Source organism: Nematostella vectensis, chromosome 3 (assembly GCF_932526225.1).
Source record: "Nematostella vectensis chromosome 3, jaNemVect1.1, whole genome shotgun sequence".
Classification (NCBI taxonomy): domain Eukaryota; kingdom Metazoa; phylum Cnidaria; class Anthozoa; order Actiniaria; family Edwardsiidae; genus Nematostella; species Nematostella vectensis.
Window position 1 is genome coordinate 12595033 of NC_064036.1, and position 22445 is coordinate 12617477.

The window sequence follows — 22445 nt, forward strand, 5'->3', positions numbered from 1 at the left end:
GAAGTGCACAAAGCAAGACTCTGATTGGCTCAGAATGGTTTTACAGACGGAACAGAAAACCAAAACGAACCGTGTTTTGAAAACGCGGGTGGCGATACAACGGATTCGACAGTAATTCCCCGATATTGACACTTGTATAAATACAGATCATAACTTATACAGAATCATTTCACCTTCCATTAGTTGATAACTTGATTTGTGAAAAAATTCATCACAGCTAATTCTTAGTCATAAATAAAAAAAAAGGAACAGCCACTTCTATCGCATGTCCATGGTTGTGGGTTTACAACTCTATGTCATGTGCGTAGATCGCCAACACCAGCATGATGCTGAAGCCGACAAGCATGCCACTGTTCTGAACAGCAAATGTCTTCAGGTTCGACCAGACAGAGTGCTCGCCTTCCTTACACGACATCTCGTTGGCTTCTGGTAGCTGTTAGAATGAAATAAGTAATTTCAAAGAAGGGAAACAGTTTTAAGTTCGCGTTAAGGGAGAACGTTCTCATATAAAGGATCCGCACGCGTAAATCTCATGTGCAGAAAATAAAAAGAATTACGCTGTGGGAATTGGCCTCACCATTCCGCCACAGAGGAGACATAAACAATTCCATATTGCTTTAGCAGTACTGACTGTAGTAAGTTCCTGTCCAGAATGGCGTAACGGCATCTCTCATAAGGTTGGGGTGAGGGAGGGCGGGAGTATTCCACCTACCATATCCACAAGCGAGATATAGAGAAACATTCCTGCCGCGATGGCATATATCCACTGTACTGAGGCGGTAGCATAGGCTAGTAAGAGCCCTAGGACAAGCCCCGTGTAGCAAATAACGCCTGACAACAGGTTGAACAACACGGCGTGTCGATACTTCATGCCGGAGCTCAGAAGAACGGCGAAGTCACCTGAAAGGATAGCTCTAGCATAAGAATAGAGGGAGCAAGTATGAGTGAGCGCAGAGAGATATACGCCACAATAAGAATAGAGGGAGCAAGTATGAGTTAGCGCAGAGAGTATGAGTGAGCGCAGAGAGAATTGCGCGGCTCTGGGAATTTCTTTTTGATTATGTTTGATAAGCCATCCGAAGGGCTTTTGTTTTTGCAAAACACAGCCCTATGGCTTATCCATACAAAACGGAGAATTCCCTTCTCTATTGTCACTCCCTACCTAACTCGTGCGGCACCTCCTCGCCTATTATTGCAAGAGCTGTGCTTATCCCCTCCACTAATGAGCTGGAGAACGCAGCGCCGATAGCCACGCCGTCAATGAAGTTATGAACACAGTCTCCGATAACGATGGTCCATGCAATCGGCTTGACCTGTCAACGAATAGGACAACGATATAATGGCGTGGGTGACCACAGAGAGACCCTTATGTTGAGTCTATATGTGATTCCAGAAAAGATCTGCATTTTTTTATACAGACATTTTGTTTCGCCAAATAGGAATTCCAAGTTTTGGGTTTAGGATGTTCTTACAGAGCTCTCTCTGTACTAAACCATTTTCCAACAGTCTATGGTCACTACGCTTGTACATATTAGCAACATAACAGAGCAAAATCGCATGTTTCTACATCTTATTTTATCCTCCTCGCGCTTTATTATGCCGTTATGTTGTTATGTCGCACTAGGCTTCATCTGTCAGTCGGACATTGCCTATTACCTTTCTCTTTGCCGGCATTGTGAGTTTTTCCGTAGACTTCGTAGTCTTTGTGACATCGGCAGCTTCCTCAACTGTAAAAATGGTGACAGAGTCTCTCTCCCCAGGCTCCGCCGGTACCGGGATGTTATTGACTTCAACGCTAGTGCACAGGCTATTGGAGTGGGCGTGGCAGTGGTCTTCCCGGACGTTGTAAAATTCATCTTGAATATCGGCAGCATCCTTTGTGTGCTTATCACCCTTAAACAACGGCTGCAAAAATATTAAAATTAAACCTAGAACAATCTGATGACAAAAGTCAATTAAGTTGTGGAAATGATAGCGATGAGCCAAAGATCCCGCTTGCAGGAGAATATTACTTGCCAATATCTGATGGGAGTGGCCATGTCCGCCGGACGGACCAGTCTCTGCGTTGTCATTAAATCGGACGTACATCCTGAGCAGGTACTCCATCACGAAAAATAGATAGACCCCGCCCACTAACACCGCGGTGCGGTACAGATAGTCATGGCTACCCTTGCCGTCATCACTATGGCTGCTAAGGCCGTACGTCTGGTACCAAACAAACATTTCTTATTAAAAGATCATATATAGATAGCCCCTTCACAATCTTCAATTTTGGCTATGATTTGGCATTGTAGCGTATGTTGGAAGAGAAGGCGTTTTATAAGCGAAACATGTACCGGGGCATATATTGAGGCAATAGTATACGACTCCCTATCATCGCTATCTATGACTTCATGTTTTGAGAGAAACATTTACGAATATGTTAAGTTACCCACCTCCCCCCTCTCTGCAATTAAGTAGTAAAAGGATGAGGAAGGATTTTGGCGGTACCCCTGTGAATAAGCCAAGGATGACGAAGAGGCAACGAAGAAAATTCAATAACTTAAAAAGTTCCACTCACGTTATAATAACCTTACTTACATACAATATTTTATACTTCTACAAACGCCTTTAGCCCCAAAAATTATAACAAAAAAAATCCTTTCGATCATCTCGTCATATATCCGAGAAGCCCTACTCGGTGATAAGAAAAAAATCTTATCTCGGACATCGTCTTGGCATTCACATTCCATTTGGGGTGAACTCACCATAGGAATGAGATGAAAGACGCTGCCACCACACAGGACCCCCACGGCCAGAGAAACCATGAACAGCAAGACGGTCTTATAGACGGCGACGCTCATGAACGGTACCACCGTGACTCCGATCAGGGGTGCTATGTTTACTATGGTGGTGGCTAGAAAACCGTAGCCCCATGCTAGCGTGAACAGATGGGGTATGTTAGCACTGGATCATTTCTCATTATATGACCTATGGCGTGAGGCGTAAAGGGGGCTGGAGGTATGTGTTTGTATTCTACCCTTTTCTCGAGAATCAGCCATCAGTTTTTGTTAGAACACTGAGTGTATGGGTAACTCCTCCAACTTGCAGTCTTGTCAAGGGTTAATTGAAGACTGGCGCAGGCTTTTTTGCCCATCCGCACTTCAACTGGTGAAGGTATCTCGTACTATATTTGTTAGCCTGCAATGCTGGCGTTTGTTAGCTACTTCTTACAGGTGATCTGTTTTACCTCAGTTATGACCACAATAACAACTGGTGAAGATATGATAGAAAGAACCCTATGCGATTGACAATCAAAATACGGGAAACGGGGCGGGAAACTTTATCCTCAGCAGAGGCGGATCTAGCTTTTCTCTAAAGGTTCCAAAGAATGACCACTGGAAAACCCTCCCCTAGGTCCGCTACTGCTACTCGGGACACGAAAAAAGAAAATAAACCACTCTAACAGCTATCTTTTCGGGTTCTATCACAAGTTGAAACAGTTCATTTTTAGTTGACTAAATATGCCCACTTGGCTGGGGGAGGAACCAGTTTTTACTTCGGTTTGCTGTTTTACAAACTGAAGACTTTACAAGGTTTCCACAAGATGTCTTCGGGGTAAGGGAGCACGGCAGAATGTGTTTCTATTTAACGCGCGGTTGATACTATTACGAAAATAAACCACTTTGTTATGCAACACCTTATGTGTGTCCGCAAAAGTGGGGGTCGTCATCAATTGCGCTGTTGGATGTTTGTTCGTATAATCGGCCCGAAGATATCGGATACGCGTCATGCCGATAAAAGATGCACGAAGTGCATCGCGAGCCTCGGAGAGGCGACTGTAACTCAATATCAATCGCGCGTTAAAAAGGAATACATTCTGCCGTGCTCCCTTGTTCGGGGCTTTCACCGTATCTCTTTTTATATGCTTCTAAGGCGGCATCCCTTAAATAATTCGAAACCGACAGCCATGGAAAGCTTTTAGGAACTGATAAGGGCTTGGCTAATGGGAGTCCGGGGAACTAACTCCCCCCCCCCTCCCCATGGCATGGGTGTACCGGTTTGTTACCCTTGGGCTACCGTGACGTAATGTTGCTCCTTACAATGTTGCTACGGCTACCGATGTCACACACTAACTTGTAACACTGCTAGTGCGCATGGCAAATTGAACAGGTGATTATTATGATTGACGGCATTCCAATCATTTTTGCACTCAAAATCTTAAAACGTACTAAAACCCAATTCTACCTACGGCTAGGTCTGGATCCTACTTAGGGTAAACCCAGGGTGAACTCAGACTTACTTTGCTTCCTTCGTTAAGGAGTATGGAACGAGAATTTGTGGCCAAATCCCGATTCTCAAGTACCACTTGAAAAGGGACGCACCACTCCCACTTTTCCACTGTGTCAAGGGTCAACTTCTTATTTCCCCTATCCCATTACAGAGAAATCTTAGCCGAACGGTTAAAGTTACTTTGTCAAAATAAAACATTTAACCAAAACAAACCACTTTTAGAGTTGGTTAACTAAACAAAACATGCTTTGAGTTTACCTGTTAGCTTCCGACAAGTTGGGAGCTAATTAGTATATAATTTCTAGATGCTAAATATGTCACTGCATGCGTGACTTATTCCTATCCTGCGTGACACCACACTCGGGTTCAAGAAATAAACCCTTCCCTAAGAAAGCTTTTTAAAAAAGAACTTTAGAAGCACACTAGCATACACACATTGGCACCAGTCGGGCCAAGACGGGACGCTAGCACAGTCTATTACCCGTGCAGTTCGGCAACCATGGACAGCTGTTTCGTCCTTATTAGGACTCGTCAGCATGGCATAGCCGGTTTGCCTCAGTTAAACTTCATCGGCAAAAAAAAAGCACTTCGTTCGAGTCGAAGTCGCCCTGCAGTTTTTTTGCCGATGAAGTTTAACTGAGGCAAACCGGCTATGCCATGCTGACGAGTCCTAATAAGGACGAAACAACAGTCCATGGTTGCCGAACTGCACGGGTAATAGACTGTGCTAGCGTCCCGTCTTGGCCCGACTGGTGCCAATGTGTGTATGCTAGTGTGCTTCTAAAGTTCACATTTAAAAAAGACCCACATGAGATTTACGGTCCTCAGGGGTCTGGTTTCGCGGTCTGTTAAAACAACTTTCTAATTTCAAATACCTTTGAGTTCGGGCTCCTTGAACACGTGATCGTCGCGTTTCTCTCCCCCTACCCTGTGGCATGCTTGGTTGCTGACTTGTTGTACAACCGCTGGACAAACGCGGGCGAACGTAGTTTCATTGACGAGGGTCTCGTTCAGACCATAGACGGCAAGCAAAGATGATGTAGAAAAGCACTGACAAAATAAGATTTTATAAGAAATACCATATTTTATGATCCATGTGCAGTTCTTTCAAATTGGCATGAGAGTGTGACTTGGTGTGACATGAGTGTGACTTGGTGTGACATGAGTGTGACTTGGTGTGACATGAGTGTGACTTGGTGTGACATGAGTGTGACTTGGTGTTTATCAATTGTCACGTGTGGTGCGTTGTCACCAACTGCGCTGTCCCGTAATTTAAACAATCTCGCGAGAATTGCGTGATATCTTAAGCATTTACCGGCTTCTATGATAACTCAATTTAAGCGAGATGTATTTTTATTTCGCATTCGAAGGATTCTAATGTTGTTTCGTCAATAATTGTTTACTTGTTGCTTAATTTGAGGGTGGTTTTTAGGGCAAGGCGATATCTGAAAAATTTGAAATAACTATCCTACCTTATTATCCCCCTGTCCACCATTTGCGCTTGTCCTCTTATAGCCAATTTGGAGCCCATTTAACAGCTTTTCCATATCTAGAGATCCGTTTCTAACGCCGCTGTACTTGATAAATAAACGGCGTAAAAACGATCCTGGCTGTGTCCCACCATCCGTATGTTGATGACGGGGTTGATGACCCCCAGCGGAAGTAAATGTTGCTACACACAAGGCAAGTACAAGAACTTCAAGACAACGCATTTTGAATCCACCTTAACGTGTTTGATTTAGGTGGCAGGCGAGAATAAAAAGTGGAAAATGACGAACAGAAATGTTTACAGACGGGCGTCAATACATAACATTGTCAGTTTACGCTCAACTCAAGTACACAAGTCTTGACCCCATGAACAGCGTCGGCAGATAGTTGGGTATTACGTGACACCAAGAAGGAAAATTCAGGCTTATTCGACACGTACCCGATTATGGCCTCTAAAGTAAGAGAAACAATGCTGTTTCGCTCACGTCGGCTGTACAGATTTGTTTTACCCCACTAATAATCGGCTGACTTTGTCAATGCCAGTGTTTTTTAGTCATGATAAGAAATGATATATAATTAATTAAGAAGTTTTGGTATTTTAGAACCGTCCATTTCTAACGCTTAACCTCATTGAAGCAAGAATAAAATAATAAAATAACATAATAAATCAGTAAACCGTGCAAGTTTCAGGACTAATAAAACGAGAAGGATCTTAAAACATCACCAAACTAAACGAAGTAAACTCTTTATGGGTTTTATTTTAGCACACAAATAATGAATTGCCGCTTTCTCCATTCTGTGGAGATTTGACTGTACGGGACTGTATGCATTTGTATTGTACGATTTTGCTGTTCCGCCATACAGGGTATGCTAAACATGCAATGTGGAATGCCAATTTTTCATTCCATGTCAATCAAAAATAAGGTTATTTCCCCAAGGCACACTTTTATTTAAAGGTTATCTAAAAATACTGTTTTACACGTACAGAGAATACACGTATTATAATTTTTGTATTATCCGGTGGTTGCCAGAGCTTGTCTGATCACAAATAAAAAAATATTTGAAAAATCTGTTTGCGTCTTTTGTTATGCCGTTCTCGTTATACGCGTTGTTAAAAAAGGTACACATGAGATTTAATTATAAAAAGTACATATCTCTATGAAGATAAATCAAACTGAATCCTCCAGGACTGAGGGAGTCGGGGGAGAAAATACATTTTTCTTTTCACTTCCTGCTCCGCTTGTAACGCCCTGAGTCTCCTGTGGATGAACAAACCGGCCTGTGCGCATTTCGCTAAATGCGGATTTCAGGGCCGTAGATAGCTAAGATAAACATCACGGCAAATCCTATTATCATGCCAACATTCTGGAGAGCAAAGGTCTTGAGATTCTTCTTGATGGAACCTTCACCTTCTTTTACTGACATCTCTGTCGCTTCTTGAAGCTGAGAAGAAAACAAATAAGGCAGGGCTTAGAAAATAAGCGGAAATTATTGAGTAACCTCATCTAACTTCATCTGAATAGGAATAGAAATACATGAAGAAAAATACGAAAAATAATAACGTGAATAGAACAATGGTCTGATTTATCAGACGCTTTAGTTTCAGTTCATTTTTTTGTCTTTAAAAGTACACTTTTTGAATTACAGACAGGAGTGACAAGGAGCTCCGTAGGGAACCACAAGGCTTATACGAGATGGAACTCCTGAATCTTAACAAAAATACATATTTGACGACGTCCTTCGACGTCGACGTCCTACCACCAGTAAACCAAAACACTGCAGTGACTTAATAAAATGAAATAATAAAAAAACATGTTATTTGAGTCACAAAAGTAAGGATTGAAAAAAATCTCTCTAGCAAGAGCTGCATCGCTGTCACGTACGTTGCTGGGATTGCCGAGGGGGAGGGGGTGCGCAGGCATAGGGGTCCTCAATAAGATAAGACAGCTTCGAAAAGTTCAAGGGTGGTAGGTAGGGGGTAGGTAGGAGGTGCAATCAACTTTAGTTAGACGTCTGGTTGTTTGTACCCTCCTGCGCAGAGCTTTCCGTGTCGCTCGCTTACTTTGGAGCAAAGTAAACTAGCAAGACAGAAAACTCTGCTGAGGGTAGGTTGTTTGTCACCCGAGCTTCACATAACCGTACAAGAGTCACCAATGCACCGAAAGACTCACCATATTAACTAGAGAGATGTAGATGAACATTCCTGCAGCAAGAGCATAAATCCATTTGACAGCAGGTGTGGCATATCCAAGCAGCAGACCCATTACAAGGCCCAGGAAACAGGTGCATGCAGAGATAAAGTTAAAGAACATTGCTTGCTTGTATGTCATACCTCCATTCAATAGGACAGCAAAGTCACCTGGGGAAAAAAAAAAGAAAATTAGATATTATGGCCTGTGAATAACACCCTGATTTGAACATTTCTGATTTCTAACCCATTGTCAGCCCTATGGTACAATGTGTGGATGGAAGGGTATGAGATTACAAATCACAATCTCACAGCCCCCCTCCCCCCTTCTCAAATCCACCACCTTGTTCTGGCTCATTTTTGCATTGGGTGGGGGGGGGGGGGGTTGACTGTTAAGAAAAGTAGACGGGGCATCCTATCTTTTAAGGTATAAAATTTCAGGCAACTGCCTTAGGGGCTGTTTAAGGATTTTTCCAATTCCGATTGCACCTCATTATTCTGACCTTTTTGTCTGGGTTACTGAGGATGTTATAACTCTAGGCATGCTGGTAATGATAAAAAAGGATCATAGCATGGGGTCAAGCGAGCAGTAAGGTCAGAGTTAAATTCCTTCCAGAAATGGACAACAAGCATGAACAATAGGTAGGGCTAAACCCATTTGATCAATGAAATATTTATTTCTAAGGCTGTATGTTTCAAGTAAAAAAAAATGCCTTTGCCACAATTAGGCAGTGTTTAAACCTATAACTTATATTGGCATACATTTAATATAATATTACAGTAATCCTTTTACCTAGTTCATGAGGAAGCTCTTCACAAAAAATAGCCAGAGCTGTGCTAGCTCCCTCCAATATGGAGCTACTGTATCCTGCCCCTATTGCAAGGCCATCTATAAAGTTGTGGAGCGCATCCCCTATCACAATCATCCAGCAAACTGGAGCAATAATTTTCTTTTCTTTTTTTCTTTTCTGCTCCACAGGGCTTTCTGCATCGTCCATATCAAAAACAGAATCCTCACTTGGCTCAGAGAGCGTTTCACCAGTATTGGCACAAATCTTCTTCACTAAGCTTCTGTCTGGCTTCTTATTCAAGTCATTATTGACACAGAAGCTATTGGAATGTGCACGGTGATGGTCTTGCCTGTAGTTGTACATCTCCAGCTGGATCTCAGCTATGCCTTCGCCAGGCACTTCACTATTGTCTTTGTTTTGCTAAACAGAAAGAACAAACATCAAGCTCTTTCATATGTATTTGATCTCACATTTATCCTTATTTGCACTTGTGAAGCTGTGATTGATTTGGGATAGACAAAAATATAAAGATTTATGTTGCATTTATTTAGAAAAGGCGCGACTTGCACAAAGACATCATTTGACTTTTGGGTGGCAAACTTGTAGGTGCCTAGTTTTTTAGCAGAAAAATAACAACACCAACATATTTATGTTTATTATGGCTCGAATTTGCCACTCAAAAAGTCATGTGTGGTCACTAAGTGCAAGTTGTCTACTACTGAATTCTGGTAATTCTATTAGGCGCTTTTTGACAGCCTGTAATATGGTCTTAATTATTCTTTGTTTTAATTTATAGCCTTTTTCAATTTCTTTCCCCTTACCCAGAAAGGATGCATACCTTTTGCAAGCCATGTGAGTGGCCATGTCCATGCGAGTGGTCTTGGCCTATTTCTGGATCTTTAAATCTGATGTACATTTTCATAATATACTCCAGAACGAAAAATAAGTAGATACCACCAACAATCATACAACATTTGTAGAGGTAGTCAATTTTACCATCATAGCCCATGCTGAATGTCTGAAAAAAAAAAAAAAAAGGAAATGTGAGTAATTACTTAATTCTACAACACATAATCATGTACTACATAACCTTGCTTTTTGATTGGTTGTTAGCTATGGCAAATTACAGAAAAAACACAGGACAATAAATCATTCATACAACCCTTCCTAGATCACTTGAACAAAACAATTCAAGAAGGGAACAACATTTAGTTCCCAACTTTTTTGGATGGTACTGGAAAATTTGCCATCCTTTAAAAGGACACAAAAAACTTTCTGGCTTTATTTGTAAGTTTTTTTGTTGTTGCTGTTATTTTGCCGCTAAAAGCCTGAGCATACACTAGTTTGCAACCCAAAAAGTCATGTGATCTTTTAGCGCAGGTCCGCTATTGTGGAAGTTAAAAAAACAGTGCAAAAGGCAGAGTCTACTTTTGGTGTAAGTACTTGGCTGCATTAAACCATTAGACATTTAGACATTACGTAACTCTCTTATTAATCTTAAGTGCATCTCATATAGCAGTCTGGAGTAGATAGAGCTATATTCAGTCTATGGCTGCCATCCTGGATTAAGCCATTAAGCCCTCCCTTCCTGTGCAGCACAAATGATTTTGGCTTGGATTAACTATAACCCTGCCTTGATGTATACTGTACTTACACCCGGTATGAGATGAAATATTCCACTTCCACTCAAGACACCAACAGCAAGGGATACCATGAAGAGAAGCAGGGTCTGATAGAAATCTTGTGACATGAAGGGTACAACAAATGCTCCTAAAAGTGACGCACAGCTGATAAGAGTTACTGAAAGGAATCCAAAGCCCCATGCTGCAACAACAAACAAAAAACTCATTTTAATGAGCCTTAACAGGGCTCTTTCAGGTTGAGTTATGATCATCTCTATATAATTTTAGAACTTATTTTAAGTGAGTTAAAACATATGAAGGATGAAAATCATTGTATGTTTTATCATGTGCATGATATACACACAAACCATATGTATTTGAGCATGAAAAAATCATGGCAAAACGTTCCTTTGCAACTTGCAAAGAAGTTGGGAAAAGATCTTTGTAAAACCTATTATGATCAACTACACTTATTCATTAATATGCCCACTGAAGTTTTTGTTCTCAGGGGGTGCTGGTAGTGTATGAAATAGTGTCATGTGCAAGCGAGAAAGTGAAAAATGTGTAGTTACATAGTAACCTGCAGGGGTTCATGCGTAATGCATAGATGGCTAAATCCTGCTCTTTGAAAGCCATGAATGTTTAGAGACACATAAAACAAATACAAGGATACTGTATTTATTACAACACATGGATTTTCTTGGTGTGTATGCCCATATAATTCTGTTTTGTAAGGGTAAAACTCATCAAATACTCCCTCCATTAATGTTCCATTGAGCATTTTCAAATGGGGGAAGGGGCAACACTATAAGCTTTCAAAAAAAGAAGACTTGCCCCTTTTCAATTACCTCTGGCTTTTGATTGTTTGTTATTAATCTTGTTTTGTGTGACTTTGCGGTGACATGTCTTTGCCTCTATCTGCTGTACAATAGCAGGGCAGATCTGCTTGAAGTCATCTTCTTTTAAAGCAGTCTTGTTGATGGAGTAGATATCAAGTAGTGATGAAGCTGTCAAACACTAAAAATGGGTAGATAAGATTTATCAAAAGAAGCAAATAAAAAGTACATGCAATGTTACATAAAATATATATCATATGTTTGAAAACATGAGAAAACAGGGAAAAGTTTACTGGCTTAAAGTGGATTGGTCCAAGAGAGAAGTTAAATCTTTTTTACTCTAAAGGTTTCAAACAACAGACTAGAAGACTGTCTATCATCAATATCTTAGGAAAAAACACTTACAAAAAAAATACATATATGAACAAAAAGTAGAAACAATGTGAAAATATCAAAACTCTGAACTCAGAAAAATCTTACATTATTCTAGACTTTTTTAATTTGTTCTTTGTATTCTTCGCAAAAATGACACGTCGATAAACGGGTACCCTGGCCATTTCGTGTTAATATTGTCACATACAAAATGTTTTAAAAACATCGTTCTGTTACACTTCTCATAACAAAAATACGAAAAATACAAAAATACGAAAAAAATTGGACCAGAAATCAATTAATAAGACTTGATTCCTTTAATGAACCCAATGTTCTTCTATAATAAACACGTTAGTTGTAAAGTGAATGTATTTTGTCTACTTTTACCTTGTTTCCCACTTCGCCTGTGATCGCGTCGTACTTGTCGTCATTTGTACCTATTTCTAATTTATGTAGTAAGCTTGTAAATCTGTTCAAGTCCATCGAGCCATTATTGCCGTATTTTGAAAATATGCTATCCCCGAAAGAGCTCGGTTTGATCCGATCAACACTTCGAATTCCACTGTGTGAAATGTGGTGCCGTGGAGCATTGGCTTCAACTTTGTTCTTGCTTGAAAATCCTGTCACTAAAATGAAACAAACTACCACCGCGCACATGATATATTCCTCCGAAATATGTTATTTCTGCTATCGAGGGGCTAGATGAGCAGAGTGAATGAACAGTTCACGAGAGCCTTATCATCGACATGTAAGTTCATAAACTTTACGAGTGAAAAGTGAAATTATTTACGTACTTGCTATCCGAGAGGGCACTGGGGCCTAAGCCCGAACGAAACACGATCGACTATCATTCGGATTCCTTCCGCAACGTTTTCGTTACAAATTAACTGAAGCCGAAAGCCGTTTTTGAATGTGCGTCACAGGGAAATTAAGACTAGATTAGACTAATCATAACATTCAACTTGTTTTCAGGGTGTTCCCTAGCCCCCTCCACAGGAATCTCGAGTGTTTTTGTAATTTCTCAGTATTTTTATGAATTGGGGTTACTATGGCGATTTCAACCGGAACCGGAAGCCGCAAGAGGGAAGGGGCACAGAAAAAATATTTTTTTTTTCAAACCCCTATTTCAATTTTCATTTGGTTCATAGGTTAGCATGTCACAGCCCAAAGAGCACCCTGAAAAACCTGTCATCTTTTTACTATAGTAGTGTACTCTAAACCACCCCTTCCCCCATCCCCCCGAAGCATACCCTGCCACAGTCAAATCCTCTTGATCTTTCTACTTTTCTTTAAAAAAAAAAAGAAAAACACCCTGAATCATTATACAATCAGCTGAAAATGATGAAAGCAGAGTTAAATAAAAATTGAGATATTATTGGTTTGGATGCCATGTTACTACATGTTTTTTATACAATCAAACAGCTGCATTATACAGTGGCATGTGCACAACAAATCTAGAAGGCTTGCTAATGATAATCTAAATATGATCATCTAAAGCTCTGTATGGGTAATGTCTTTGGTTTCTTGCTCTAATGACTTATTGTCAATGTACCAAACTAATTTACCATGCTTTGGTTGAATTAGCATCACCGGTAATTGGGGACTTGCCTGACTGTATCCAATCTTTCTAACAATAGCTGCTTTCTTTTCTCCATGAATGAGAACAGCAATCTCTTTAGCATTGTTGATGAAGTCCAAAGTGAAAGTCATTCGTTTACCCTTAGGTTCAAGGTTCATGCTGTGTGAAATGGCAACCCATGCTGAGGTCTGGTCAAGAGAGGGACTGTTAGAGAAAAGTGAGGCAACATGACCATCCGTACCTGCACCCAGCAGTACAAAATCCATGGTTTGATTGACAAGTAGTGATTTCATTTGTTGTTCATATATTTCAGGTCCTTCATCTGTTTCATGACAGAAGCTTTTCTTTAGGCTCACTGGCATTGGGTGAATGTTAAAAAATGGGATCTGCACATGCTGCAGTAAGTTATCATGAATTGATTTGAAATTTGATGCAGAGTCAGTTAGTGCGACACACCGCTCATCCACCAGCCACACATGTGTAGCATACCAGGGGATCTCAGGGTGGGAGACCACAAGCTCATCAAACAATGGTATGGGACTAGAACCACCAGAAAGGGCCATGTGGAACACTCCTTGGCGTGATACTGCATCATCAGCACATTTGATGATTCTTCTCGCTAACTTACTGATGACAACTTCCAATGGTCCTGACACAAGGGGCTTCCCCAGAAATACTTTATTTTCATCAAATTTATAATCTTGTTCTAGGGTATTCTGTGTAAATAAGATTCCTCTTCCTTTGAGTGTGAAATTTAGTACACCAAGATGATCTCTGTCATAGAGCTTTGGTAACTGACTGTTCAGCTGGTTAATCAATGGTGTCCAAACTCTCCATGAAGCAAGCAGATTGTCTGTTCCAATGAACATATCCCGCTTGCCATTAAAAACACCATTGATCAAAACACTATAAGCATCATGACTTTTAGTTGGAGTGAATACTTGGTTATTATTACCTTGGCATCCATATAAAACATGTTCTGGCTGTATCAAATTCCAGTCAGAAAATTTCAAGATTTGCGGCAAATTGTTAGAAACTACTAGTGCTGGGCTAGCAAGACTTCCTCCTTGAATGTGAAACACAACCTGGCTGATAGGGCACTGCTCTGACTGGGAGTGTCCTACAGAATAGTCTTGGTTTTTGAATACTACTCTGATATATGCAGTTCTCTCATCAAGATCTTTTCCAGATATAAAAATGAATGGAACATCACGCCACCTTGCATTGTCGACATAAAGCTTAACAACAGCAAATGTCGGTGTCTGTATATTTTGATTTGAACTACATTTCTCATTTCCACAATGTTTTCTGTAATCTTTGTACTGTGCAATAACTGAACTATGCCGGTTAGGTTGTCTTATATCACTAAGGATTTTCTGTTTCTTTTTCTGAACATCACTGATACTACTCAGATTGATTGGCATTTCCATAGCAACCATTAGCATTAGCTCAGTCATGTGATTTTGCATCACATCACGTATGACTCCATACTGATTGTAAAACCTTGTTCTGCCTTTGCAGTTGTCTTTTTCTTTCAATACAATCTCCACACGGTCAACATGATTTTTGTTCCATAGTTGGTCATACTGTTCATCTAACTCAGCTCGGAACTTCAGTATTTGTTGAACTCCTGTCTTACCAAGATAATGATCAATGCGGAAGATTTCCTCCTCTTGAAAATACTCAGCAAGGGTTTTTGCAAGCTTTTTTGCAGATGACAAATCCTCACCAAAGGGCTTTTCAAAAACTACCCGCAAGAATTGTTGGTCATTCAAAGGCCTGCAATGTGAATGTATACTTTTAGCTATTGAGCTATATGCGGAGGGGGGTACAGACAAGTAGAATAAACGACCTCCCTTGTCTGAAGGCTCCTCTTTATTGAGAATCCTGCACAACACATTGTAGTCTTCGTCTACCTTAAGCTTATGGTAGATTACTTGAGAGTTGAATGCAGCCAGCTTAGATTCGCAGTTATCGTCATCATTGATACATTTAACGGACTGTTGGAGTATTTCTTTAATCTTTTTTGAACCAGCTTCTCTCTCGATTCTCGCAGCTGCGTAAAACTGTAGCTTTACACTCGGGCTTTCGTGTTCCAGGTACAAATTATAGAAACCTTGCCATAGATATTTGCGGGCTAAATCCCCGGTAGCACCCACAAGAACAATTTGCGTTACTTCCTTTTCAGACCTAACAGGATCAGCGATAGCCTTATGTTGAAATATAAAAAGAAAAATGCAAAAACACAAAAGGCTAGTGACTCGCACAACAGCCATCTTTTGATCTTGTCTCAGAACAGGAAAAGTGACAGGCGTTACTTTTTTTTCACCACAGCATACCCATCATACTAAAAAAAAAAAACGACGAGGAAAAAATGGAGCGGCGCGTCTAAGAAGAAGAGGAATAAGAAAAACAAAAACAGCTCCAAAATGTGCACATTTTCTGGATGATTGTAGGATATCGGAGCCGGATCCCATGAGAAAGTCTAATCTGCAGGATTGACATTTTTCGTGGGGTTGAGAGAATGTTGTGTAGGGCACATTAAGAAAACTGGGGAAAATTGCAGAAAAAAAAAATAACGGAAATAAAGACGCATATAAGAATGGCATAAGGCAGACATTTCCTTGTCATTTATCGATCCCCCTTTTCAAGAGTCTGGATCCGCCAATGGCATGATAATAAGAATAAGAGCTATATAGGTGTCATGGCGATTCATGAATCATAGGCTATCTTTAAAGGCGAGTATTCTTCATTTTGTGAATGCGTGCTGCATGGTCATCTTTGAAGAGAAATATGGGTTTCAAGCAATGGACGCGCATAAGCGGATGCACACAGGCTGCAATGGATGGTATGGATAAAGGATTCCAACGATCCTTCGAAAAGGTAGGGCGTCGGGTGCGGTTTTTATTATATAAAAAAATGATTTGGGTCTATTCGAAGTAAAAAAGACCGATGTGATTGTACTGGTAGACAGAAGCGACGAAGAAATCTATGGTCGCTCGTCTCTGGTTTCCCACTTCGAACTCAATTTTTTCAATGTGACTGAATTCATGAAAGCAGATAGCTCACAAAAATTTTGTCGATTCTACCTAAGGAACATCAAATTCATCCATGATGATTTGAACATTTGCTAAAAAATTTGCTCGCCATCCGACGAAATATAAACACTGTCAAAGTCAAACGTCAAAGTCAGCTGATTGCCCGTCCGTGGCGCGCCTGATTCACGAAAATGCCGCGACACTCTAATATATACAGATGAGTGTCCTACCTATGAGCTGATGAGCCACGGATGATATGGAAAAGTTTTGTTCTGTCAAAAAAACGGGGAATAATATGTCGCGAAATCAACGCCCGCCAGTCGTAAAGTTTTATGTAGTACGATCATTAGGGCAGTTGAAACACCCTCTAAAGTTGTTAAATTGCGCTTTTAAGTCGTGCCTAAACGTTGTGCAGGGTGCGCGCAGCCCCCATTGACTTATGTGTCTCCGTAGACAGAGCAAAAAAAATTGCATGAAATTTTCCAATTCTCAATATATAAGCTCATGATATAACATACAAGAAGTTTCTCTGACCAAAAGCTTAATTCCAAATTTTAAAGAAATTTAGAAGATATAAAATTTAGATATTAGCGAGCAAAGTTGGCTTAATTTCTGATCAGAGCCCGACTTCTCCCTAAAAACGAGGAAAATTCATACTTTGAACATGTGAAAATTGCACTTTAAGCCTCACATCTCGAAGACCCATCCATTAGTAAAAAGCACTTTTTAATATGTTGGTTAACATAACATGAGAAACCTCCATGCAAAAGTTCAAGCTTACCGAAGTTAACCAGACCTTATTTTGGGAAAACTTGCCATTTTTTGCTCTTGTCGTCTCCGTATTAAAGGGTCATCAAATACAATCCTTTATCATGTATGATACCTAGTCTGCCTATGACTGCGCTGAATGTCCCCCCCCCCGCCCCCAGCCAATCCTAGCAGCGTACGCTACTGCTTATGGTTTGCTGTTACGGCGTCCTGACACCAATTGCAATTTTGGGGAGTAGAACGTGCTTGTACCAGTATAAAGGCACAAGTTAGTTATCCAAAATCATATCATATAAACCCTTATTATTCTTTATTTTTTGCCTCTGCTCATACTTTGATATAAATTTTTGTGGCGAGCGTTTAGAATCAACCAATATATACAATATATACACCCTATCAGGTGCAATTTAGAATAATTATAAACAATTTCCATTTTCCTTATTCTGTTATCGTTGCAGAATACTATTGACCACATATACCCATGTCGCATTGGTTTTTAGAAGCTTTTTTCTTTTGTTGCATAAGGTGCGACAAAAACCTTGATTCTTGAGCTTTTCTTTGTCGTTGAACCAACAGTCTGATCCTTGCTCACAAGGAATCGATACAAATAAAATGTGTTTTTTCTTTCTTACTCTTACTTATGATATCAGTTCTTTTGCCGTGCTTTTTGGTAGAAGTCGCTGTGCATACATTGCCTCGTATCCACTCATGCTCTGCTTAATCACCCTAGCAACGTCATCCGGGACCTCTTCTTTGCACGCAGCCTTACAATTGGAAGCTTCTTTCTTCCCAGGAGTCCTTTGGAACCCGGATGACTTGAGGACATTCTCGTGCCATCCCGCCCACACATCCCACTCGTCCACGGGGCCTGGTTCCCATCGCGTCATGCCAGGTTCGTGGTCTACTCCGATCGTCTCACAGTAGCTTTGCATAATCTCATCCGGGGCCTCAAGTAAATCATCCGCGTCCAGTACCACCGGGGAGGGGTTGACGTGCTTTTTGACAAAATTGTACAATTCGAACAGCTGCAGAAAGCCGGCCTCTTCGGGGTCAAAATAATCCCATCCAGTCAGTTTGGGATTGATAGATGCTTTGTAAAGAGAGTATACTGCTTTTTCGGGGTTTCGAATGAGAAATGTGTGCTGGAAATCTTTGAATCCATCTTCGAGAAAGATACCAAATCTCCCCTTTACGTAGTAGGCCATGTCTTTTGAGAAAACACAGTCGACTCCGTCGTACTCTTTTTGTAAGAGCTGTCCGACTGAGTTATAGGTAGCAGCCGGAATAACGTCTTCACTTATATATCTTTTACTCAGCCGTTCGTTCCCAAAGTAATAAGGTAACGAATACGGCTCATGTATAGCTTTAAGATTTTTCAGATTCATCATGCATCTCTCAAATGCTGTTGAAACGCATCGAGGCGCCGTCCACAAAATGACCCTCTTGGTGTCAGACATGTTAAGGTCCTTCTAACTCAGCTAGCACTGGGTAAACTGTATTTATTGGTGAAAACCATGTTAATTAACTTTCCGCCTTCCTATGTTTTATGAGTGGGAGAGGCTTATATTGAGCTCTCTGCGGGGAGAAGACAGTTTTAACAATGGCTTACTCGGCCTCATGCTGCCAGTATCTGACCATCTCTATCGATGCGGTGGCTTATTTATTTCTTATTATGATTATTGTAAAAGAAAAAACGGATTCCTGGTTTGTTGGACATTCAGCCCTTGTTATTGGGGCTCCACGATGATAAATAAATCCACTGTGTTGTTATGTAGACCTCTCCCTTAAAGGGACAACTGCTTCAAAGGAGATCAGCTGAAGTAAGCTGCTTAAAAAATTTCCAACCCTCTTCATAATCTCACCAACAATCGGAAACGTCAAGACTTTAGCGGTAAACAAGCTAAGATCATTTATTTGCATCATATTGATTAAGATATGTCCTTTTGAGGAATAAATGACGCTAAACATTGCATGAGAGAAAAGTAAAACAACTGCTGTGCTGAATTTATTACACACGTAATGTTTTACCATTTCTTTCGCTACTTTTTACCAGGATACTTCTAGCCAAAGGAAATTGAACAAAAAAGAACAAAAGCGCCTATCTAAAACGTTTTGAAAAAAGAAATTATAATTATGTTTACGGCGCTAGATGTTTTTATTTCGCTCTTTTTTTTTCTTACCAGAATTCAGTGAGATTTTATTAGCATAAAAAAAAACTTACTAATTAGCCCTAACGCCTACTTCTTCGTTAAGTATTAATGGCTTTTTCTCGCGCATTTTTTCGGCCGTACTTTGAAATTAAAATGTATATGAAACTTCATTAACTTGTCTTCTATTTTTATAATAATTCAACAAATAAGGGTTTTCTAGTTTTTTCCGTAAGTAGGTTTATGTGTATCCCTCCCCTAAAGAGATTTTTTGTATTGAGTACTAAAATGGAGCGCCTAATTTCACAGGCTCAACAACCTTTTTTATATAATGATTTTACCAATTGACTCGACGACACGAAAAAAGATGGAGATTATTGATAATTCCAGTGCTTTGCAGGTGTTTTGGGCTCATTTGCTTTTAACTTTCCTCTACTCTAAAATAATAATCTGTAAGATCATGTAGCCTGTAATTCATATTGTAAATAATATTATGTGTACTTTGTTATTTGTAGTAACATATAACAAATTTGAAATTAATTACAAAAAGCTTCCTTTTCAAGCGAAATATATGTTTTTGTGCTAATCGTCTATTTCGCGGCATTGTAGCATGGCACCAACAGCCACTCAGCCGCAAGTCATTTTGTCATCCCTGCAAAGTTCCAAGTGTGAAAAAGCATCCATTTCCATCGGCTAATTTGGGGAAGCCAATGCGATATTTAACTTTGATTTCAGATGGTTATTTTAAGATTTAAGCACATTATTTGCCTCCCAATATTAAATGAAAACAATAACAAAGGTATGGCTGGCAAGGGTTGTTTAAGCACATATGACGAGGCTTCAACGGACGCGTCAGTTTTGGTAGTGGTATTTTGCTGCCATTTCGAGATTTTTTTTTTTTTTTTTATTGAAGAAGCACATCCCTGCGAAATTGGTGCCGTTTACACCCGCCCCAAGCAAGTAAGACTAAGACACTTCCTTGACGGCAGCCCACCAATTCACTCTAGGTAAATGAATCGTCCCTTTTATGAACTATTAGTAGCGTAATCCGTATTTTGGCAAAACTTCCTTTTAAGCAGTATGAAAATTTAATGGGAGCTTAAAGCATATATAGATACATACTTTAGAGGAGCTAGTATTTCATATTCGAAGTCTTGCTAGCTGAAGTCATGACCAGCCAAAGGTTTCTAGCTGTTTTAGTGGTGCTGTCTATAGCGGCACTGGTTCTGTCGCTAGAAGATGAGGGAGCTGGTCATGGGAAGCGAGGGTGTATAGGCTGGACACGCCATAAGAACAAATGCAACAGGGGACGAAAGAGAAGCCAGTTACACCAAGCATCCGAGGTAGGAAAGCATGAACAAATACTCTCCTCTCGTCAGTTGGAAACAAACATTTCTTATTGTTTGGCGGCTTATCCGGGTAGTCAGACAAATTGTTAAACTAAGCAAAAAAACTTTTTTTAAAATTTTTAGCATTGGCCTAGATACCTGTTAGCAAATTCGCCTTGGCTTTATACAAAATCTTGGTAATATTTTTTATTTTTTTAAAAGGAGTTCCGCATGAAATTTAGTCTCCTTAGCAGTCTTCATTTGTGTTAGACTCAGAACGGCTCTCAAATTAGGCCCAAATGCTGCCGTTGCCGGAATTGAACAATCACAATTTGGTTTCCATATTCTGAAACTGCTCGCGCTATATCTAGTGAACCTATAAAACACGCCAAAGATGTAGTAAATCTATGCCACATTTCTCTCACCCCAAAAATGGAGTTGCTACAAGAAACATTCGAGCTCTGTGCAACTAAATTCGATTTCTTAATTTTCTACAGAAAAAGGTTATAGGTTGTCGCAAGAGAGCATGAGATGTTCTCTTGGTTGTCGATAGTAAGAAAGGTGTGTTTGTGAATAGCCAACTGGGTTTGGTAAATCGCTTATATATCTGGCGCGTTCCCAGGATTGGCCGAGGGAGGTCGGGGGGGGGTGCGCAGTCATAGGTGCGCGCTAGGGAGAGCAAAGGATTACCTTTCCCTGCATTCGCTCCATCCTTCTCCCCAGGCGCGTGGGGTCTATACCTCACCTCTCCAGGTGCGCTTACTACGCAGGCTATATCGAGCGTTACTGTGGAAGGGATTGACACCAAGGACGGCTGTGCAAGAGACTATAACATGGAATGTAAAGGAGCAGAGACATTTGTAAATGAGGAGTACATTCAAAAATACCCTTGAAAAAAATGGGTCATAAACTAATAAACAGTACGTAATGTGAAAACGGTGATCGCTATTCTGTTTTTTCTTATTTCCCCGTTCGATCATGTTAGGATGAAAAGGAACGTTTCCTCGAGGCGCTCAAAAGGGATACTGAGTACCAAAGACGTGTACGCATGCTGAAAGAGATGTCCGCTGAGGAAAGGAGACTAGAAGAGATGATCGCTGGCGACAAAATATAATTTAAGAAATAAACAAACTAATATCGCAATAATTATTTTTAACATTTAATTGATTACTAACAACAAATATATAACACTAACCACAAATTAAACCTTTGAGTAAAGGTAGTTGTCACATATTTGAAAATTCAAAGAGCCAGACGTGAAATATACTCTGAAATGGATTCAGTCTGATACATTTCAGCCATGTTTCTTCAAATGACAACGTGAAAACTTTCATGGTGTAGCGAGGACGGGTGCGCTGAAAACTAGACTATCCTTGTTCGCTATGCTAGAAATAAGATTCTAGGTTTTACTATAGTCTTTTTGGGGAATACATAAACGAGTGAATTTTATCTAAACTTATTTAAAATTGAGCGCAAAGCATGAAAGCTTGTTGGGTTCTCCCTGCAGTCGGTCGCCGTCGTCGTTGCTATTTCGTTCAGGCACGTTGCCAACAGGTTTTCTTTTAGTGTAACTACGGAGTCTCCGTTTGACCCCTCTTACGGGATAGGTGCCAAACTTGCTCTTGTTTCCTTGTTTAAGGACGCGCAGAAAGATATTTAGAAAATTATCAGACTGTACTGCCATTCTGATAGCGTTCAACGAAGTTCGTGTCGGCGGTGAAACAGTGAAGGATGGCAGAGCTTGAACAACAAAAATTACCCATACTAACTCGCGGTATGGGCGCGTGCGGCAGAGCGCTCTTTGGCAACTTTAATTGAAATAGCTGTAAGAAGTTCCCAGACACATTTTTCAATAAACTCGCGCAAGTGAAAGCAGCTGCTCTATTATGTTTCTATCCCAGCAACGGCGAGAGCAATTATTTAGCTGGACTCGTTTCGGCCAGGAAAATGCACATTGTATAGATTGTATAAAAATAAAGGAAAACAATTTTTCAAAGAATGTTTTTTTTGTAATTT

At 40.3% G+C, this 22445-nt stretch overlaps 5 protein-coding genes across 6 annotated transcripts; 1 reads left to right on the forward strand and 4 right to left on the reverse strand.

Moving 5' to 3' along the window:
• Nucleotides 1–137: 137 nt before the first annotated feature.
• LOC5520105 (metal cation symporter ZIP14) lies at nt 138–20333 on the reverse strand. 2 transcript variants are annotated; one of them, XM_048724571.1, is made up of 9 exons: nt 20224–20333; nt 5745–5944; nt 5148–5322; nt 2748–2917; nt 2017–2205; nt 1657–1905; nt 1163–1313; nt 713–900; nt 138–433 (listed from the first exon to the last, which is right to left on the reverse strand). In XM_048724571.1, the coding sequence occupies exons 2-9, from the start codon at nt 5817–5819 to the stop codon at nt 284–286; spliced, it is 1347 nt and encodes a 448-aa protein (XP_048580528.1). In that variant the 5' UTR covers nt 5820–5944; nt 20224–20333; the 3' UTR covers nt 138–283. The 2 variants fall into 2 exon arrangements, with proteins under 2 accessions (XP_048580528.1, XP_048580527.1); XM_048724570.1 differs by lacking the exon at nt 20224–20333 and having other exon boundaries at nt 5745–6339.
• LOC125561156 (metal cation symporter ZIP14-like) lies at nt 6689–12370 on the reverse strand. The gene is made up of 7 exons (XM_048724569.1): nt 11957–12370; nt 11210–11378; nt 10394–10563; nt 9578–9757; nt 8742–9159; nt 7932–8119; nt 6689–7203 (listed from the first exon to the last, which is right to left on the reverse strand). The coding sequence occupies exons 1-7, from the start codon at nt 12224–12226 to the stop codon at nt 7054–7056; spliced, it is 1545 nt and encodes a 514-aa protein (XP_048580526.1). The 5' UTR covers nt 12227–12370; the 3' UTR covers nt 6689–7053.
• On the reverse strand, nt 12923–15472 carry LOC5520107 (GDH/6PGL endoplasmic bifunctional protein). Its single transcript, XM_001639914.3, has one exon. The coding sequence runs from the start codon at nt 15422–15424 to the stop codon at nt 13061–13063; it is 2364 nt and encodes a 787-aa protein (XP_001639964.3). The 5' UTR covers nt 15425–15472; the 3' UTR covers nt 12923–13060.
• LOC5520108 (branched-chain-amino-acid aminotransferase-like protein 2) lies at nt 17250–18871 on the reverse strand. The gene has a single exon (XM_032365010.2). The coding sequence runs from the start codon at nt 18409–18411 to the stop codon at nt 17593–17595; it is 819 nt and encodes a 272-aa protein (XP_032220901.2). The 5' UTR covers nt 18412–18871; the 3' UTR covers nt 17250–17592.
• LOC125561157 lies at nt 20271–21745 on the forward strand. Its single transcript, XM_048724579.1, has 2 exons — nt 20271–20444; nt 21415–21745. The coding sequence occupies exons 1-2, from the start codon at nt 20271–20273 to the stop codon at nt 21541–21543; spliced, it is 303 nt and encodes a 100-aa protein (XP_048580536.1). The 3' UTR covers nt 21544–21745.
• Nucleotides 21746–22445: the final 700 nt, after the last annotated feature.

Bases quoted from the DNA above. Each gene is read 5' to 3' on its own strand.
- LOC5520105 (XM_048724570.1), bottom strand. From the start codon at position 5,984: ATGCGTTGTCTTGAAGTTCTTGTACTTGCCTTGTGTGTAGCAACATTT. The intron at 2,206-2,747 runs GTGAGTTCACCC...GTTTGGTACCAG, and splicing joins TCTTTCATCTCATTCCTATG to ACGTACGGCCTTAGCAGCCA. The intron at 434-712 runs GTAGGTGGAATA...TCATTCTAACAG, and splicing joins ATATCTCGCTTGTGGATATG to CTACCAGAAGCCAACGAGAT.
- LOC125561156 (XM_048724569.1), bottom strand. From the start codon at position 12,226: ATGTGCGCGGTGGTAGTTTGTTTCATTTTAGTGACAGGATTTTCAAGC. The intron at 9,160-9,577 runs GTATGCATCCTT...CTTTCTGTTTAG, and splicing joins ACTCACATGGCTTGCAAAAG to CAAAACAAAGACAATAGTGA. The intron at 7,204-7,931 runs GTGAGTCTTTCG...TTTTCTTCTCAG, and splicing joins ACATCTCTCTAGTTAATATG to CTTCAAGAAGCGACAGAGAT.
- LOC5520107 (XM_001639914.3), bottom strand. From the start codon at position 15,424: ATGGCTGTTGTGCGAGTCACTAGCCTTTTGTGTTTTTGCATTTTTCTT.
- LOC5520108 (XM_032365010.2), bottom strand. From the start codon at position 18,411: ATGTCTGACACCAAGAGGGTCATTTTGTGGACGGCGCCTCGATGCGTT.
- LOC125561157 (XM_048724579.1), top strand. From the start codon at position 20,271: ATGACCAGCCAAAGGTTTCTAGCTGTTTTAGTGGTGCTGTCTATAGCG. The intron at 20,445-21,414 runs GTAGGAAAGCAT...CGATCATGTTAG, and splicing joins AGTTACACCAAGCATCCGAG to GATGAAAAGGAACGTTTCCT.